The following is a 20,289-nucleotide window of genomic DNA, read 5'->3' on the forward strand; positions in this document are numbered from 1 at the left end:
AATCTGAATCTGAATGTAGCTAGCTTCCCTAGCAACATAACGGATTTCCCTTCTCAACCAACCCATTGATAGCAAGTTAGCAACCCATATAATAGCCCTGTGATGCGGTCGTAGGCGCGACAGCGCAGCTCGAACTACCTGTTGTTTTCAATTAATTGAGTGATGTTTAACTTTCCCTGTGTCCAGTCCTTTCAACTAGCTAGGTAGTAGCAGTGAATAACTAAACATTTTTGGATCTCGATTAGCAACTAATAATTATATGACAGCCCTGCCTCCATTCGTTAACCAACCAATCAATGCTGCGCAACATCTACACGAACGGTTGCGTTGCTGTCGCTAGTTTGATTTTTGTGCTAGGTACGTGGCATCCTCTGCAACCCACTCTGCGAAGGTCGCAGATGTCGCTGAGCCCATGTTGTGTTGCTGTCGTGTTGTTGTTGTGTTGGTGTCGATCGAGCATGTAGAGCCCTTAACACATTGGATGCCACGGACGCTTTTTTTTTTTTTTTGCGTTTATCGCTTTTCTGGTCAAGCATGACCGACAGAAACAGGTTGAAAATGGGATGTAGAGCAGGGGAAGACATTCTGAGAAATGACGGCGGGTCCGGGAATCGAACTTGTGTCCCCCAGATCCGTGACGAGCACGGTTTTCCCCGACGCAGAAATAGCGCCGAGATATGCGGTGAGCTATGGGAGCTCCCCTCCACGGACGCTTTTTATCGTTAGTTCATGCCGACCTTTGAGTGCCCCCGACGCTATATAGCGTCTGTTTGCCTTTTTTTTTTTATTGGCGATTTTAATTCATATTTCATCAATCGAGCCTCGGGTTAGTGCTGCAGAGTCTCTCTGAGCTCAATTGGGAAGATCTGATCTCAGGTAAGGAATTTATTTTACCAGTCTTAGGATAATCAGACCTGTTTTCACAGAGATATAAGCTTTTGCCCTATGCGTGTGTGTGGCTGTGCGCGGTGATTCCTGATGAGGAAATGAGAGAATTGATTTTTCAGCCCGCCTCAATAGCGTGCATAAGTACACATATACTATCGATAATCTAGCGTTTATTTGAAAACTATTCATAAATAGGCCGAAAAATGACACATTTTTTGTGTATGCTCGAATATTCCAGTAAATGCCGTTTATCACGGAATCTATATATTTTCCTTGAAAACGAGGGCTTTTCAAAATGCTATAAAACGAAAATGAACCGATAGAAAAACAATCCGTTTCGACAATGTTGACTGCAAACAAGTCATTGATAAACGACAGGCAGATTAGACACATAGCCATAATTTAGGAGAGAGATTATGCGTTCACAACGCTATCATTGAAGTGGGTGCTGGCATTCAACGGGGTTTCCAATGTTAAATGGCTGGCACTCAAACTGTTAAGACAACACACCTGTCAGTCACCTGTCAGTCAGCTGTCACTACATCATGTCCTTGTATGGTGTGTATATGAGTCTGAGCCCCACAGACCACACCCACAGCACCAACACAGTTACGTTACGGTGATTCCCATTGTATTGACTTGTGTCTATTTGTACATTTTTCATCTCATGCATGTGTGTGTGTGTGTGTATATATGTGTGTGTGTGTGTGTGTGTGTGTGTGTGTGTGTGTGTGTGTGTGTGTGTGTGTGTGTGCATGAGTGTGTGTGTGTGTATATGTGTGTGTGTGTGTGTGTGTGTGTGTGTGTGCATGAGTGTGTGTGTGTGTATGTGTGTGTGTGTGTGTGTGTGTGTGTATGTGTGTGTGTGTGTGTGTGCATGAGTGTGTGTGTGTGTATATGTGTGTGTGTATGTGTGTGTGTGTGCATGAGTGTGTGTGTATGTGTGTGTGTGTGTGTGTGTATGTGTGAGTGTGAGTGTGAGTGTGAGTGTGAGTGTGTGTGTGTGTGTGTGTGTGTGTGTGTGTGTGTGTGTGTGTGTGTGTGTGTGTGTGTGTGTGTGTGTGTGTGTACCGGGGCAGATGATGCGTGTGTTGAGGACGGGCAGGTTCTCCTTGCTGGTGGTGAAGGGGGTGATGGAGAAGCAGGACTGGGTGCTGCGACTCATCCTCCTCTCTGTGGGCGAGCAGGGGCTCTTTGCAGCTGCGCACACAGACACAATAACAACACAGACATTTACATTTACATTTACATTTAGTCATTTAGCTGACGCTTTTATCCAAAGCGACTTACAAGTTCTGTACGACAAGCCATCAGGAAGGGCACAACTCTATCAGCTGAGCAACAATGTTCATCAAAGTGTTGAGTGCTACAGTGTAGGTTAGTTTATTAGGACAAGTGCATGACAGTACGGTTAGTTAGGGTTAGATTTTTTTTTTTATATATTTTTTTTTTTAATTCAGATAATGGTTGAAGAAGTGCGTCTTTAGTCGACGGCGATGAGAACATGGATCACATGACGACCACACTCACTTTTTATAACATGTATTAGAGGAGGCACTGCACTCTGCACATGCATGTATGTGTGTGTATGTGTGTGTGATGTCCCGTGTCACTCAACACGGGACATCACATTCCATACCGTGCGGAGGGGCGGCCTGGGTGTTCCCAACTTTGAATGGACGTACATTGCCACAAGACTCAGTCATCTTCTCAACATGCTGAACAGTGACGACCAGCGCGTCAAGAGAGCAGGCCAGAGCCTCTCTGTTCTTAGACCTGCAGAGACGCAAGGTCCCCCTGGCGTGTGGGTCGGATCCAAACTTCCTGGGTTACAAGAAGAAAGCAAGTGGAAAGCTGGACAGCCGCGCCCCCGGATTCGGGGTGTGGTCTGACTGGCCAGACCTGAATGACCTATGCGGCTGGTCCAACGTGGCCCTGGAGTGGGTGGGGCCGGACTCAAGACGCTGTTAATGTTTCTGATGAGATCATCTCTGACCCTACCATCTCCGTGAAGGCCACCGTTGACATCTGTGGAACGTGGCATGAACCAATGCCCGTGGCCATCTCATGTCGGCACAACAACAACGCCAACGTCAACACTGGACTGAGCTTAAACTGCAAGGGAAGCTTGCTTGTCTCCCTGCCGCTGACCACTCTGTCTCGCACGCAGTTTTAAAAAATGTAGCTATTGATGAGAGCATCATCATTTTTACTTTAAAAGCTAGGCTACAGGTTTTACCATCAATGCTCAACCTTTCCATCTGGTTCCCTGGCAGTCATAGCCCACACTGCATACACCATGGTCACGAACAGACAACAGAAACCATGTCTCACATCCTCAATGGCTGTCATGCATACAAAGGGCTCTACATCTGTAGGCATGATAGGATCGTGGACCTGATTGCAGACAGTGTCAGTTCCACACTCGGGTCACCTGCAACATATACGCTGTATAAGCACACCAGTGTGAAGCCATATATGCTCAATCTGTGTAGGGACAATTCACTGTTCTCTGACATTTCAGCAAACACCCCCAATGTTGTTATTGTTAATGAGAATAACAGAGAGGTTCTCATACTGGAAGTTGGCTGCACGTTTGACTACAGTCTAGAGCAGGGGTCTCAAACTCAATTTACCTGGGGGCCGCTGGAGGTAGAGTCTGGGTGAGGCTGGGCCGCATCAAATATTCCACAAAAAAAGGGTTTCAAGTATTCCAAAAATGTATTAATACATCAACAAACTACCCCTTGGCCTCATCATAAAACCTCAAAAACACCAGCAACTGAGCATTCTCAGTGGTGTCAGTGGACTCATCCACAGCTATGGAAATGCACTGTGCATTTTCTTTATTCTATCACAGCCAGTATTTCAGTTATTCTGGTTGCTGTGCTATCTGAGGAGGATTTGCTTTTGTTTGCCTTCAAACATGGTCTCCATCACTTCAGTCATACATAATTTTATTATTTATGCATCAGAGAATGGCTTCTTGTGTTTAGCCAACACCCATGCCACTGAGTGAGCAGTGACACTTGCTTGCTTTTTATCGTTGTGACTAGGGATGCTCGATATTGGCTTTTTTACCGATACCGATATTCCGATATTGTCCAACTCTTAATTTCCGATACCGATATCAACCGATATCAACCGATACCGATATATGCAGGGTTTCCCCCCCCCCCCCCCCCCCCAAAAACTGAATAATTTCAGGTAACTAATAATTTCACTGGATATATATATAACAAATATTGTTATTGTTTTTTTCTTTTTTTAAACCGATACCGATATTTTCCGATATCACATTTTACTGCCGATATCGGCCGATAATATCGGTCGGCCGATAATATCGGACATCCCTAGTTGTGACATAACTTTAACAATAATTCAGCTTGCAGCTTGATATGATGATTTCATTCCATTTATTTTTGTAGTTCTTAGTGCTGAAAGGTTGCATCAAAATAACTGTGTTTTGTTTCGTATTGGCGTTTCAAATTGCGTTTCAAATTGCCACTCTTCACAAGAGCTACCGTTTCTTGGCACATTGTGCTGGTTGGAGGGAGGATGAACGCATATTTTTCAGTCCATTCACCTTTGAATTGCAGCGATTTTCACTGTTGACTTTTATTTTACTGGCCATCTTTGAACATGCCATATTTTTCGACTAGCTGCCTGCTGGTAAAAATTATGCTACTCGCTACAGTACCTGCAGATTAGACTACCTGTAAATGCGCTGTCAACTCTCGCTCTGACTCCGACCCGTTGAAAGACAACACGCATTCCGTGAAGACCCGCCCTACTCTGCTCTGATTCGCAGACTGTGGGTGGGGGGGGGGATGCTGACGGGACGCTGAATATGATTGGACCAAAGCAGTAGACATCAGTGTAAAGCACTGATGACAGGATATATTTCCTTCTACTTGGTATCACTCCGGAATCACGTTTCAACCACTAACGTTGCTGCCATGAGCCTGCGCTATGGTAGCCTACAAGTGATGAAATAAATAAAACGGCCAACTCGCGCAACGACTCGGCAACAAGTTGCGTGCGGCGGCGTGGGCCGCATTAACACTACACTTTGATGTCAAGTAGGGGGCCGCAAAATATCATCCAGCGGGCCGCAATTGGCCCGCGGGCCGCGAGTTTGGGACCCCTGGTCTAGAGGAAGCCTTTACATCCAAAATGTTAAAATATCAACTGTTAGACCATACCATATCACAACTCGGCTATAACTGTAAACTTTTAGTCTTCATATTTGGAAGCCTGGGTCATGTCCATAAGTTGGGTGTTAGAGGCCTTCAGCTGGCCGGTCTTCCGAAGAGAAGAGCCAAACAATTAGCAAAATATTGCTCAGTGTCAGCAATTATTGGCAGCCGGGCAATTTGGAGAAGACGCTGCTATCTGTACCCATGAGCTGTGTGTAGATTGTCAGGTTCATCATCCATGTGAGTCTGTAACTTTGGTTGCCACTGTGGCACGATTGTATCGGAATAACCCCACAATGTACAAGTGCACTGTTAATATTTGTGTCCTTTAAACTTTGTCTTTATGTGGACATAAATAAAATATTCTAAATGTGTGTGTGTGTGTGTGTGTGTGTGTGTGTGTGGTGTGTGTGTGTGTGTGTGTGTGTGTGTGTGTGTGTGTGTGTGTGTGTGTGTGTGTGTGTGTGTGTGTGTGTGTGTGTGTGTAAGATAAGATATTCTTTTATTGGGCGGCTATGTGGTGCAGTGGGCAAGGCGCTCACCACGAATACTGGAGACTGGGCTCGAACAGATCATCTCCCTGTTCGAGCCCAGCGCTCCACATTGCTTTCAGTTTAGCTGGTCGTCCGCACTAATATACATTTGCGGTATTAGGGGGAGGGAAACTGATGGGTGGGGATCGGGCGTTGTGGACAGCGACTCCTACAGGTTGGTTGGTGCGCCTGCGCAGCAAAATCAGGAAGCGACGGGGGCGGGGCCCCTCCAAAGCCCAGACCCCTGACACTGAAAGATCGAGCCGCGCAGGTGGAAAGATGCGACTGCTATTACCTCGAGTATCGGAGGGGACTCGTGCTATGTATGACTTAGTCCACATTGCAGCCGGCTTGTGGGAGGCAAGAAACAGCGTTCAAAGACAGGGGAGGGTTGAATTGGACGATACGAAAATTGGGATGGGAGAAAAATAGAAAATGGGAGAAAAAAGTGGATCAAAAAAGATATTCCTTTATTGATCCCCTTGGGAAATGTGGGCGTCATAGCAGCATGGGGGAGGGGGGAGGGGAGGTACAGGTATGGGCAGGGTAATATATAGGCAATAAAATGAGATCGGAATATAAAAAAACTAGACAAATATACAGTGTAAACAATATAATTAACCCTGCATATAAAAATAGGAGAAAAATAGGAGTAAATATAGTGGAGTCTGAGGAGCTGTTATGTGTGTGCATGTGCGTGTGTGTGTGTGTGTGTGTGTGTGTGTGTGTGTGTGTGTGTGTGTGTGTGTGTGTGTGTGTGTGTGTGTGTGTGTGTGTGTGTGTGTGTGCATGTGTGCGTGTGTGTGCGTATGTATGTGTGCGTATGTATGTGTGTGTGTGTGTGCATGCAGCGTTCATTGGCTCGGTCTGAGCAGCTAGAACACTTCCTTAGATAAAACAAAGTAACCAGGCAGGACTGAACAGAGACAGGATGTACAGTATGAGACGTTAGGAGCCGGATCCTCCGTCAGTAGTTTGTAGGCATCTGCAGAGTCACCAGTTAGTTAGTCACTAGTTAGGAAACCTTTTTTCTCGGCTGACCAAAACTAACTGCGACGTCGTACTTAGCTCTCTCTGTGTTCAGCGAGACTAATGTCTAATGTGTCCAGGTTGGTTGTAGTTAGGGATGCACCGAATGGGAAATTCTTGGCCGAAACCGATACCGAAAATAGGAAACAGTTGGCCAAAAACCGAATGCCGAAAGGCCGAAAATGATTCATAGAATAGATTTTTTTTTTACCAATGTTGTGGAACATTATGATTATGGAAAAATATATGATTATGGCAAAACTTAACTTAAATAATAAATAATCACTATTATGGGTCCATAAAACATTTATTCAGCACTTCTGAATGCATACAGTACATTAATTCCAAGTCAAGTGCATTTTCTTTTCTCTGTAGGATAACTACAAAGTGCATTCAGAACAAAGCCAATGTGCTTTAAAACTGCATAAAGATCTGCACACATGAGAGGGAGAATAGCTTATAGCAGACTTAATGGTGTTACTGTAGTGGCTACAGTAAGCATTTTATATAAAAGTACCCCCTCCAATGTACAGTAAATTACCTAGTATGGTTGTCAATATTCCAATGTACAGCTTTGCTTGTACAGTTGTACAGTGTTTCCCCCCCAACCCCTCCTACCCAACACCCCCCCCCCCCCCCCCCTCCTCCAATGTACAGTTTCTACGTCAAATGTATATACTCCCTTTTCTGGACTCTTTTTGTATCACAAACAGTACTGTATTTGCAAATCTGGTATGTCATAAATGTATAGATGTAGCAGTACTGTCTATCTGTATGTCATGTATGTCATATATGTCCTGATGAATTGAAAATGGGGGACCCTGATGTAAACAAGACGAAAGTCTTTCTCTGGTCTGCATCCCCTTAACAATTGTGTGTATTGAGCTGTACTGTATTGTACCCATTCTGCAATCTGTTAATAAAGTTTTCAATCAATCAATCAATCAATCAATCAGAGAGAGAGAGAGAGAGAGAGAGAGAGAGAGAGAGAGAGAGAGAGAGAGAGAGAGAGAGAGAGAGAGAGAGGGAGGGAGAGAGAGAAAGAAAGAGAGAGAGAGAGAGGTAGATAGATAGATAGAGAGAGAGAGAGAGAGAGAGAGAGAGAGAGAGAGAGAGGGAGAAGACATGTGTGACTGCCGCCATGGCGGACATCTGTGCTCTACTGAGCGCACCTTTCTAGTCCCCAGATGAATGTGCTCTCTTGACTTTGGCACAGTAGACGCAGGACGTGTATGCTCGAGAATGATAATAATAATAATGCTCTTCAGATTATATTATCAACGACAGACAGTGTCAATGTGAGAAACACAATCCCCCCCCCTATCGCTCTGAAGAATATGCATATTAGATCACTCAGTGATTAACCGCGACAGGCATAGTAAATAAGGATATAAAGCATGTTAAAGACGCATTTATTGGACGCGTTGCACGCAGAGTTTACATAGAAACAGCGCGACTCCCGACAGCGCGACATCATCACAACAACACGCGTTAGGTTACAGGTTGTTTCTGTTTCGGTAATATATTTTCGGTGAACAAATTCTTTCGGCCAAAAGCCGAAAGGCCATTTTTTGCCATTTTCGGTGGTGGCCGAAAATTTCGGTGCATCCCTAGTTGTAGTAGGTAAAGGGAAGGAGATGAGGAGACGAGGAGAGGGCGTGAGGTAGGATGACACTGCTGGAAAATGTGTGGAAGGAAGGAAGCAGCCCCATGATAAACAGGAAGAGCTTCTGTCCCGAAGACAATGACACATCCTATGGCAGGCAGGCGCTCTCTCTCGTGCACACACACACTCTCTCTCTTTCCCTTGTGCACACACACACACACACACACACACACACACACACACACACACACACACACACACACTCTCTCTCTCTTTCCCTTGTGCACACACACACACACACACACACTCTCTCTCTTTCCCTTGTGCACACACACACACACACACACACACACACACACACACACACACACACACACTCTCTCTCTTTATCTTGTGCACACACACACACACACACACACACACACACACACACACACACACACACACACACACACACACACACACACACACACACATGTACAAAACAGACACAGACATAAGAGGACCATGTCATCACAGTTTCCATGTTTAGAACCATTCATTTTTAAACAGTTCCCCACTGCTGCAGACAGACACTGTAGATAGATACATATAGAGACAGACAGACAGACAGACAGACAGACAGACAGACAGACAGACAGACAGACAGACAGACAGATAGAGACAGACAGACAGACAGACAGACAGACAGACAGACAGACAGACAGACAGACAGACAGACAGACAGACAGACAGACAGACAGACAGACAGACAGACAGACAGACAGACAGACAGAGACAGACTGACAGAGACAGACAGACAGAGTAGAGATACACAGAGAGACAGACAGCCTGGCCTCATCAGATAACACAGAGAGACAAGGTTCCTCAACGCACTTCTCGCGCTAATCCCTCCGTTTATTTATGACAGGAAGCCCGATTTGCGTCAGCAGTGCTTTTTCCATTCGCCGTGCGCCTGGGTTCCAGGGTGCCACAGTTCCACTAGATGGCGCCATTTATATCCTGTGTGATTTCCTCTCCTGCCCATCCATCCCTTTCATTGGGTGGCAGGAGAAGCCCTTTGACAGCCCCATCATTATTCTCGTTAACGCTGGCAGAAAGGGAGACAAAGCTGGCTGTTTATCTTGGGAACCGCGGATCACACCGGCCAGACTTCATAACCTCTGTGGGAGTGAGGACAGCTGAGTCCTGCCGAGTCCTGTGCCATCGATCCGTTTGTCTCTCGCCGCCTGCTTTCCGCAGAGGAGGGGAAGGCCAAGAGTCAATGCGTATCGTTTCCAAAGTAGAGGCGGCCTCTGGTGCAGCGAGGAATCTCCGTGTTAATAGAGCCGGCGTGACAGCAGTTTGGAACGGGACCAGCTGGCCAGAAGTCGGGGGGGGAAAGGGCCAGACGGGGTGGAGGCTTGGACCGGGGCGGACGAGCCGTGTCAGGGATTCTGAACAGGGTCAAAGGTCAAAACAGGTGGATATCTCAAATGGGACCGGGCCTCTTTCTTTCTTTTTTTTCTTTTTTTCTACCCAGGGAATGGTAAATGGACTGCATTTATATAGCAGCATTTATCCAAAGCGCTTCACTTGTCATAGACATTCACACACCGATGGCGGAGGCGACCATGCAAGGTGCCAACCTGCTTATCAGTTGGAGCAGTTAGGGGTTAAGTGTCTTGCTCAAGGACACTTCGACACATTGCCGGGAGGAGCTGGAATCGAACCGGGAACCTCCGGATTACCAGACGACTGCTCAACCTCCTGAACCACTGTCGCCCCATATTATATGTACAGTGTAATATGTACAGTGATGCAGGTATAAAGACACTATGGTAGTAAGTCATACTGGCCAGCAGCGTAACTAGTAAGAGTAGGGAGTATGTACAGATATAGATATATCTACAGATATGTAAAAAGGATATTATGCAGGTGTTGTTCAGCACCACCTTACTTCATATTCACACACAGTCACACACATCTAGGCCTGGCAGATACCCAGTAGACAGTAGATAGATACATGGAGAGACAGACAGACAGAGTAGATAAACACATAGAGAGACAGACAGACACAGTAGATAGATACCCAGTAGAGTAGAGACAGACAGACACAGTAGAGATACACAGAGAGACAGACAGACACAGTAGATAGATACATAGAGAGACAGACAGACACAGTAGAGATACACAGAGAGACAGACAGACACAGTAGATAGATACATAGAGAGACAGACAGACACAGTAGAGATACACAGAGAGACAGACAGACACAGTAGAGATACACAGAGAGACAGACAGACACAGTAGATAGATACATAGAGAGACAGACAGACACAGTAGAGATACACAGAGAGACAGACAGACACAGTAGATAGATACATAGAGAGACAGACAGACACAGTAGAGATACACAGAGAGACAGACAGACACAGTAGAGATACACAGCGAGACAGACAGACACAGTAGAGATACACAGAGAGACAGACAGACACAGTAGAGATACACAGAGAGACAGACAGACACAGTAGATACATACATAGAGAGACAGACAGACACAGTAGAGATACACAGAGAGACAGACAGACACAGTAGAGATACACAGAGAGACAGACAGACACAGTAGAGATACACAGAGAGACAGACAGACACAGTATAGATACACAGAGAGACAGACAGACACAGTAGATAGATACCCAATAGAGAGACAGACAGACACAGTAGATACATACATAGAGAGACAGACAGACACAGTAGAGATACACAGAGAGACAGACAGACACAGTAGAGATACACAGAGAGACAGACAGACACAGTATAGATACACAGAGAGACAGACAGACACAGTAGATAGATACCCAATAGAGAGACAGACAGACACAGTAGATACATACATAGAGAGACAGACAGACACAGTAGAGATACACAGAGAGACAGACAGACACAGTAGATAGATACCCAATAGAGAGACAGACAGACACAGTAGATACATACATAGAGAGACAGACAGACACAGTAGAGATACACAGAGAGACAGACAGACACAGTAGAGATACACAGAGAGACAGACAGACACAGTAGATAGATACCCAATAGAGACAGATAGACACAGTAGATACATACATAGAGAGACAGACAGACACAGTAGAGATACACAGAGAGACAGACAGACACAGTAGATACATACACAGAGAGACAGACAGACACAGTAGAGATACACAGAGAGACAGACAGACACAGTAGAGATACACAGAGAAACAGACAGACACAGTAGATAGATACCCAATAGAGAAACAGACAGACACAGTAGATAGATACCCAATAGAGAAACAGACAGACACAGTAGATAGATACCCAATAGAGAAACAGACAGACACAGTAGATAGATACATAGAGAGACAGACAGACACAGTACAACCACAGCTACTACTACTGTTGGCCACTGAGCTCCTCTGTTGGGAGCAGTTTGGAGGTAAGTACAGTACCTTGCTTCAAGGGCACATCAGTGGTAGTATTCCAAGGCAAGGTTACACATTACATTATAGTTTGGAATGCAGCCAGGTCAGCCAGGTTAATGAGTGAACATTGAGCTGTATTAGTATTAGTGTATTATTAGGGTTGAAAAGGTTGTACACCCGCATTTCATTGTATACTTGTATGCCGTGACAATTAAAACTTTTGACTCTTGACTTGACTTGACTTGTTACTTTAAAAATGTAATCCCTAACAGATTACCTAAATTCAATTGTATTTAGCCATCAATGTAATCCACTGGAAGACTTAAATTTAGACTTAATCTGACTACTTTCGGTTTATAATTTGTCAGTTTGTGAGTTTGTATTTTCCCCAAGGGGATCAATAAAGAAATATCTTATCTTATCGTATCCAGAATCTGATCTGACAAACTATTACAATTTACAATCTATAAATTGAGTAGTGTTACTATAATACAATCATTATTAACCATTATTTTAACATGTGCGAAAGAAAGTTAGTATAATCTCTGCAATCTGCCATACATCCCATTCACACAAGTTTCTGAGGGATCCAGCAAGTAATCACAGACACTTTCAAAGGTCTCTGTCTACCACATACTTGTGTGGAAACAATAGGAATGATGTGGATATGGGTACAGGTCTGAGTATTATAATAGGCTAAGTGTTGGCCTATTATTAAAACAACTGCAGGAACAAATGCGTAACAAGTGCGTCAACATGTCGACCTCCTGCTCAGCACAGCTGGCTGCTGGCAGTGTGATCCTCACTGACACCAACACATCTCCACCCTGCACACATTCCTCCTCCCTGTCAGTAGTTTTGTGTTGCAGTCATCAGTAGTAAAAGACGTCATTAGCACGCTGTCTTCACTTGCTGGACCTGGTATGAGCAGCACTTAGGACCCATGCCGTCCCCCATCTTATAGGTACCATAGATGCCTGGTATCTATAGAACCTGATTACAATTATGTTACCTATTCATTTATTTATATATTTATTTTTTACATCTGATGACTGTAATCCCATGCCATGTGATCCACTACGTCCCTGCTCTATGTATTATACTCACAGGGTCTTGTTACTACCTAGTTTGATTTGATTTGATTTGATATTTTTTATTTTCCTGTCTTACATACAGATGTATGCCCAGCCCATATGGGCTTACAAGACACATAACAATAAGTATATAATAATATACTTTACCAATTACTTAACAAATGACATATAGACCAAGATGGCCATAAGAAAATACAAGTAACCCAGTACTGTGTATTATACTCACAGGGTCTTGTTACTACCCAGTACTGTGTATTATACTCACAGGGTCTTGTTACTACCCAGTACTGTGTATTATACTCACAGAGCCTTGTTACTACCCAGTACTGTGTATTATACTCACAGGGTCTTGTTACTACCCAGTACTGTGTATTATACTCACAGGGTCTTGTTACTACCCAGTACTGTGTATTATACTCACAGGGTCTTGTTACTACCCAGTACTGTGTATTATACTCACAGGCTCTTGTTACTACCCAGTACTGTGTATTATACTCACAGGGTCTTGTTACTACCTAGTACTGTGTATTATACTCACAGGCTCTTGTTACTACCTAGTACTGTGTATTATACTCACAGGGTCTTGTTACTACCCAGTACTGTGTATTATACTCACAGGGCCTTGTTACTACCCAGTACTGTGTATTATACTCACAGGGCCTTGTTACTACCCAGTACTGTGTATTATACTCACAGGGTCTTGTTACTACCAAGTACTGTGTATTATACTCACAGGGTCTTGTTACTACCCAGTACTGTGTATTATACTCACAGGGTCTTGTTACTACCAAGTACTGTGTATTATACTCACAGGGTCTTGTTACTACCTAGTACTGTGTATTATACTCACAGGGTCTTGTTACTACCTAGTACTGTGTATTATACTCACAGGGCAGAGCCTCCAGCTCCTTGGTGTCCTCGTCCTTCTCACTTTCTCTGTTCTCCTCCTCGCTCTCCTTCCTGAGCTCCAGAGTAGTCGGCAGCTCCTGCTCCTCTGTGTGGGCGTTCTGCTCATCCACCACTGGAGAGAGAGAGAGGAGGGGAGAGAGGAGGGGAGAGAGAGGAGAGGAGAGAGGAGGGGAGAGAGGAGGGGAGAGAGGAGGGCAGAGAGAGGAGAGGAGAGAGGAGAGCAGAGAGAGGAGGGCAGAGAGAGGAGAGGAGAGAGGAGGGGAGAGAGGAGAGCAGAGAGGAGGGGAGAGAAGAGGGCAGAGAGAGAGGAGAGGAGAGAGGAGGAGAGAGGAGGACCGTTAGAGGGATAATCATCAAAGGGAATTTTTCTAAAACTATTTATATTATAGACCTATTCGCTGTTTACAAACATACCGTGTTCGAGCCAATCAGCAATACCAACTGAGTCACGTGACTAAGTTGCCCCCTACCTGCGCGAGCTGCTGCACTAAAATAAGTACAACAGGGCTCTATGGAGAAACCATGACACTCCCCTGACTAAAAGTTGTTTCAAACAAAAATGGCTGGGTGTCATTTTGCCAAATCAGCATTTTTTGTATTTGTATTTATTGGTTTAAAATACAGAGACAGTGCATATTAAGGAACATTTTACTGTAAATATGCCAGTTTAGCCAGGTTGGCTAATTTTCAACTGTAGTCTCTGGGGCAGGTGACATGATCACTACAATAATTAAAACACAGTAGGAATCAGTATTGGTTACAATACACTAAAATACATACAAATAAATACATTAAAATACATTACAATACATCACAACCCCTCAGTTAAAATGGTCGCACACTTGACCATCTCTCAACCATGATTTTAAGTTAGTTTTAAATTAAATGTAACTTTGATACTCCCTGAGCCGTATTGGCAGACTGTTCCAGGTGTGGGCTGCTCTCACGGAAAAGGCTGCCTGACTAAAAGCAGACCTCCTGTTTGGGACTACACAGTCCCCTCTGACTACAGAGGGCCCTCATTTATCAACAATTCTTAGAAAGTGTTCTATTTTCATACGTAAGCACAGAATTTAGAATGTGTGTACGCACAGAAATATTGGGAGTTATCAACCGTGCGTACACGGGTCCTACGCACACTCCGTGTTGATAAATACCTCTTTGTTCTACCGTCAATGATCGTGCACGATTATCCATATATGGTAATGAAACCCCCCCATGGGATGTGAAATAATGGACTGACCCGAGCGAACTATGAGAAACTCCACGAGCGAGATTGTTCACGGAGCGGAGGCGCTGCCGAACCAAGAAGACACAACCCGTGTTATGGGATAAATAAAAGGCTGGCGGACTTGTACATGGTGATGTCAGATATCAACGGCTCCCTAAGACCATTGCTGCAATTCTGCCTGGACAGCTCAAAATACTAATAAAGACCGTTCGTTAACCACTGTTTGGCGTTGGTGTGTCATTATTATAACCATGCTGGAATATGAATGCCTTTATTCGTGTAGTTCGATTGGCTACCGGGTATAATATGATTTGTAGAGGCATATGATACAATCTATTTTGTTGTCGGTATTAGGTAGCCTATATGAATTACATATAATAGCAGCCATAGCCTACATTATGCAACTTAACTTGCGCATATATAATAGCACATGGCACAGCCCTGCGAACCCTGCACAACAGTAAACTAACTTGATAATTAATCTAGCTGTTGTATCTTTTTTTTTGTATTTAATTTTTTTATTATTTTTTAAACAAACACATAAACAAACATGACAACACACGATTAGATATACAAGCATTGTAAAACAGTGTACATCCGTTAACTCATCGTTTGGATAAATGTCTTATACAAGATATACCCCTAATACCTGCTATCTATTCCCCTACACATTATGCTCTTGCTTGCACCCCCCGCCCTGGACCCCCCCATGGATAATCCGTCCATTATCCTTCGCTCCTAACCAGACATTACCATTAAATGCTAGCTTTTATTCTCTCCACCACTTCTAACCACATTGTCAATTTGGATTCATTGAGACCCAAAATTCTTGCTGTAGATATTTCTAGATAAATCACATCGAGATATGTAAGAATCCAGACCTTTCGGCAAATTTTTTCCGGTTGAAACCATCGTGATGCTATCAGTTTTTTAGCCACTGTAATACCAGATAAAACCAATCTCTTTTGTTGTATAGGTACTGCATATTCAAAAACATCATTCAGCAGTAATATAGAGGGGTGTACAGGTATATTCAAAATTAAGAGATTTGATAATTGCTGGGTCACTTCTTCCCAGAATATCTTAACTGGTGGGCAGTCCCAATACATGTGCATAAATGTCCCCTCGTCCCCATTTGTACATAAGGAGCATTTGGAGTCTTGTTTAAGACCCATTCTGTTCAGTCTTATAGGAGTCAAGTATGTCCTATGAATATAGTTAAGATTGATTTGTTGATGGTCTGGGTTCCTTGATGCAAGTCGAACATTTGCCCAGGCTTCTTGCCAATCAAAATCTTTTTCTAGGTCTGGTATATCCCTCCTCCAAACAGAGTCTAGGTGGAGGGTTTCATACGAAGCCGTTAGTAATTGATGATAAAAATCTGATACAAAACCTCTCGATGTCTCTCTTTCATAGAAACATTTGTGGTATCTGTGGTGTGCAATTGGTATCGTTAATGGAACACTGTGAGCCTTCAAACATGCCAATAACTGTGCGTAAAAATAATATGTGGACTTGGTGAGATTAAATTTTTTGCGTATTTCATCGAAACTACAAAAACCCTGTTTGTTGAAAACGTCTCCTAATGAGTGTATGCCTTGATTTTCCCATCTAGGGAATCTTATAGGTCGTTTTCCAATCAAGAGTGCATTGTTATTGAATAAGGGAGTATGATTATGCCATTTATGTGGATTAGAATATTTTTTTTGTGTTTCACGCCATATCCGGATCGCATGTGTAATTATGGGGCCAAATTTCAGTTCGCATTGCTTAATTGATATTTTGGTGTATACTATGTCCTGCAGTCTCTGTGGTGCTACTATATTTACTTCTAAATTTCTCCAGGATACTGATGCTTGGGGTTCAAACCAGGTTGTCAGTGGTCTTAAAGTGTACGCCGTTGTAGCTGTTGTATCTTTACGCTTATGAAAACATTAAATAATATGTATAGGCTATATGCCGTCGCTTTGCATTAATAGCCTATATTCACAAATGGCATTTAATGGCTATCCGACTCCTCGCTATCCTCGCTGACGGACCAGTATACCTTATATCATATCATATTCCTATATGTCTCCCAGGAATCATGGGGCTCTGGCGAATAAAGGTTTGGAAAGACCCTGCTATGATAGCCCATCCTTTATAATGACTGTTATAGGCTATTTCATTTACAGTTTACTCTATCAGCCTACCCAGCATGTAATACGTTCTTTGTTAGAACTCAACTCGTTATTATTTTGCGCATAGATTGCAGAAATACAGGAACGTTTTGATTTATATTTAAAAGGCTTTGACATTGTAAAACTAAATAAGTGGAATTCTGTAAGCAGAATACCAGTCATATCACCCACACGATATATGCTCTGTATCCAGAGCATGTATGCTTTTCATTCATTTAAGACACATTTATTGCAAGGGTTTTGTATACACATACTACACTCAACAAATAACCTCTGTTCTCGTTGCAATGTGTTTTTTATTCTTTCTAGAAGGGGGAACACCCACACTATATCGTGGGTGTTCATATGACTTGTATTCTGCTTACAGCTTCGAAATTCCACTTGTTTCGTTTAACAATGGCAAAGCCTTTAAAATATAATCAAAACGTTCCCGTATTTCTGCAATCTATGCGCAAAATAATAACGAGTTGAGTTACGAGGAGCGCAGTCAGTACACCCTGTATATTCCGATAACGCTATATATAAATCATGCTGCATTCATTTGGAGAGAAAGACCTATTATCCCAAATGCTATTTATAGGGTTTTTACCATAATTACACTACTGTTTCTATTTTACAATGAACTATAATGAATTACGGGCCATACAGAACACGCCAGTGTGGAAACTAATACACGGAAGCTTATTTCCGCGTTGTAATATTCATATTCTACCACCGGGCGCCAGCTACGCATGCTCCGAGCTGTGCGTAGATATACGCACAAAGTCAAGCACAAGTTCAAATTGATAAGTCCCACACTTTGCTTAGAAATTATCGTACGCACGGGTTACACACATATCTTTGCGTACGCAACGTTGATGGTATATCTGTCAGCAGATGCTTTCTGTTTTATGAAAGTACAGAGGGGGGGAGGAGCCAAGCCATGTAGGATTTTATAGGTAAGGCAGGCATCTTTGAATTTGATGAGATTGTCCCAGCTCAGTAGGTTCTGGTTTGTTATGCTATGACGTAGCATGGCAGTGAGTGTGAGTCTTTCACCTTTTACATATCTAGCTTTGGCATGGATTGATTCTTTAGATCGCTAGCATGGCTAACAAATTCAAATTATATTGTAGTCTGCCCCGTTGTTATGACCAGGACTACATACCAAGGTACACTGAGTCTCACGTATACAGCGAACAGGTCTATGCATATTGTGTGTGAAATATCACATGTTAAATAATCCCACTGATGGGATTTAATATGTTGTATATTTATTGGACTGCAGGGTAGTGGGAAGTATGATATCAAAGCAAAACTACTTTTCTAATGATATTCCCTAAATTATTTCAGATCTCGTGTTTTTTAATTATTAATCTAAACACACAATCAAACCCCTCAGATGAAGAGCCGAGTAGGTTGTAAGATTTTCTTTGTAGCCCATGTATTCAACCCTGATCACAGTGTAAATGTGACGCAGCACCTGAAGATGCTCTATCGTCTCTCACTGTGATCTTTAGGTACTTGGGTTTAAAAAACGTATATGGGTCTTTTCAATTCATAATAGAATTCAATTCATAATATGAAATAATATCAAAACAGGATACGATCACAATGAAGAGATGATTAGTGGTAAATATGGATATATATTTATATTAATATATTTATATATGGATATAGTAGTACCCCACCCTATGACTTAGTGCATGATCTGAGTACCTTTCTCTGCCTGCTATATGACTTAGTGCATGATCTGAGTACCTTTCTCTGCCTGCTTTATGACTTAATGCATGAGCTGAGTACCTTTCTCTGCCTGCTTTATGACTTAGTGCATGATCTGAGTACCTTTCTCTGCCTGCTTTATGACTTAGTGCATGATCTGAGTACCTTTCTCTGCCTGCTCTATGACTTAGTGCATGATCTGAGTACCTTTCTCTGCCTGCTCTATGACTTAATGCATGATCTGAGTACCTTTCTCTGCCTGCTTTATGACTTAGTGCATGATCTGAGTACCTTTCTCTGCCTGCTTTATGACTTAGTGCATGATCTGAGTACCTTTCTCTGCCTGCTCTATGACTTAGTGCATGATCTGAGTACCTTTCTCTGCCTGCTTTATGACTTAGTGCATGATCTGAGTACCTTTCTCTGCCTGCTTTATGACTTAGTGCATGATCTGAGTACCTTTCTCTGCCTGCTCTATGACTTAGTGCATGATCTGAGTACCTTTCTCTGCCTGCTTTATGACTTAGTGCATGATCTGAGTACCTTTCTCTGCCTGCTCTATGACTTAGTGCATGAGCTGAGTACCTTTCTCTGCCTGCTTTATGACTTAGTGTATGATCTGAGTACCTTTCTCTGCCTGCTTTATGACTTAGTGTATGATCTGAGTACCTTTCTCTGCCTGCTCAATGATCTGCCGGACGGCTTTCTTCAGGCTGTTCGCTCTGAGCATCAGCTGCTCTTTGCCTTTTAAGAGACGGTGCGGCGAGCGACGTCCTCCCTTCTCCGTCTCCTCCTCCTCCATCTTCTCCTTCAGCTCCGTCAGGCTCTCCTCGCTGGCCTCCTCCTCTTCCTCCTCCTCCTCCTCCTCCTGCTCCTCCTCGACAATGGGAGGGGTGGAGTGGGGGAGAGGGGGCAGGGTCGGGCACTCCGTGTTGAGGGTCTGGAGGAGGGAGTCCAACTTCTCGTTCAGAATGGTGCACTAAGGGGAGAGGTGAGGAGAGGAGAGAGAGGGAGATAGAGGTGAGGAGAGGATAGAAGATGAAATAGAGGTGAGGAGGGGAGGGGAGAGGAGATGTGAGGAGATGAGAGGAGAGGAGAAGAGAAGAGAAGAGAAGAGAAGAGAAGAGAAGAGAAGAGAAGAGAAGAGAAGAGAAGAGAAGAGAAGAGAAGAGAAGAGAGGAGAGGAGAGGAGAGGAGATGAGAGGAGAAGAGAGGAGGGGAGAGGAGAGGAGAGGAGAGGAGGGGAAAGAAGAGGAGGGGCAAGGAGAGGAGAGGAGGGTAGAGGAGGGGAGAGGTGAGGAGAGGAGAGGAGAAGAGAGGAGAAAAGAAGAGAGGTGAGGAGAGGAGAGGTGAGGAGATGAGAGAAGAGGAGCGGAGAGGAGAGAAGAAGAGAGGAGAGGAGAGGAGAGACAGTGTTAACTCTAACAGCGATAGCACAACGTTACCATCTCATTAGGACCAAAAAGGAAATACACTTTA

At 43.6% G+C, this 20,289-nt stretch overlaps 1 protein-coding gene across 1 annotated transcript in view; it reads right to left on the bottom strand.

Moving 5' to 3' along the window:
* The window catches only part of dgkh (diacylglycerol kinase, eta), a gene marked incomplete at its 3' end in the record, with an annotated part of 250,542 nt that overhangs the window by 59,341 nt on the left and 170,912 nt on the right, over window positions 1-20,289 (bottom strand). The window contains 3 exon segments of the mRNA XM_084311434.1: window positions 1,960-2,088; window positions 13,679-13,810; window positions 19,480-19,789. Coding sequence (XP_084167560.1) covers window positions 1,960-2,088; window positions 13,679-13,810; window positions 19,480-19,789 — 571 coding nt within the window.

This window comes from Notolepis coatsorum (assembly GCF_963971535.1).
Source record: "Notolepis coatsorum genome assembly, chromosome: 3".
NCBI classification, from domain to species: domain Eukaryota; kingdom Metazoa; phylum Chordata; class Actinopteri; order Aulopiformes; family Paralepididae; genus Notolepis; species Notolepis coatsorum.